Raw genomic sequence first — 1153 nt, forward strand, 5'->3', positions numbered from 1 at the left:
CTCCCCACCCCCTGCACGGATGTAAACACAGAGCTGAGTACCAGCGCCGCTCTCTTCCTCCATCCTCTCATCACTGACACCCGGCTTCCTCCCGCACAGCTCAGCCCACTCTGCTCTCTCTGGGTCACTCAGCCTGTCCGGCCCTCCGCTCACCCCTTGCCCCCTCCTTCCCCTGGTGAAGAGCAACAATAACAGCGGCCATTCTATTTATTCCTCACCCAGCGAGCCGAGCTCTTCTTGCCTCCGGACTCCACCTTCCCCCGGCTCACCGACCCATCCGCCCACCCCGACCGGAACCCCAGACTCCCCGCACCGAACACAGGGCGGGATTCCGGCCCCGCAATTCCAGCTGCGCTTTACCTTCAGTTCCGCACTGTCCGCCATCTTGCCGCTCTGCGCGCAGGCGTAATGAACCCGCCGCGACGTGGCTCCGACGCGCCAATGACGTCATCACGCAGGATTCGAATATGGGCGCCAAGACTGGAGTTGGCACGCGACTCTTGGTCACGTGTTTGTAGTGGTGGGTGCAGGCTGGTTGGGATGCCTGGCACTGGGAATTATTTATATATATATATATATATATATATGATATACCTTGATATTATTATATGGGTGAGGTGGCAGGGCATTGCTCTGTCTGCATCTGGGTAATAAAACAATCCTGTACAGGTACAAAAGTCCATTTAAAGAGACCAAAAATGAGAGTTTACAATCATTAGCATATATTGTCAACATTAGCATATATGGCTTTAAAACTCATTGGAGGCATTTCTCACCATTTTTATAATGTTTAATAAGGCAGAGACAAATTCTTTGTTTTTTTATTATTTTCTGACATCTTTATTTAGTATTGCCGTCTCTTTACTTTTCAACCCTTTCTGGGTTTTTTTCCATTATCTTCTATCTTTCACACTGTAGCCCCCCATATGTGGCCGTGGGCCACATCCCCCAGTACAGATCCCAGGCTCAGGGAAGTGAGAGGGTTGTGTGCAGGCTCAGACCTATGATGTGGGCAGGTTCTGGCATCATGACTTCACTATGGGGGAAGTTTCTTCCCTTTTGAGTGACAGCCAACTCCCTGCCCATGCACTGTCCGGAGTCCAAAATTTTAGTTTTCCACGGTACCAAAAAGGTTTGCGACCACTGATCTAGG

The 1153-nt window shown here is 50.7% G+C and overlaps 1 protein-coding gene across 1 annotated transcript in view; it reads right to left on the reverse strand.

Moving 5' to 3' along the window:
• PIAS1 (protein inhibitor of activated STAT 1) overlaps window positions 1-416 on the reverse strand; it is a 34405-nt gene extending 33989 nt beyond the window's left edge. The window contains exon 1 of the mRNA XM_072402584.1: window positions 361-416. Coding sequence (XP_072258685.1) covers window positions 361-384 — 24 coding nt within the window. The 5' untranslated portion in view covers window positions 385-416. The remainder of the gene's footprint in view (window positions 1-360) is intronic.
• Between the last annotated feature and the right edge of the window lie 737 nt (window positions 417-1153).

The sequence above is a fragment of the Pyxicephalus adspersus genome, chromosome 2 (genome assembly GCF_032062135.1).
Source record: "Pyxicephalus adspersus chromosome 2, UCB_Pads_2.0, whole genome shotgun sequence".
Lineage (NCBI taxonomy): Eukaryota > Metazoa > Chordata > Amphibia > Anura > Pyxicephalidae > Pyxicephalus > Pyxicephalus adspersus.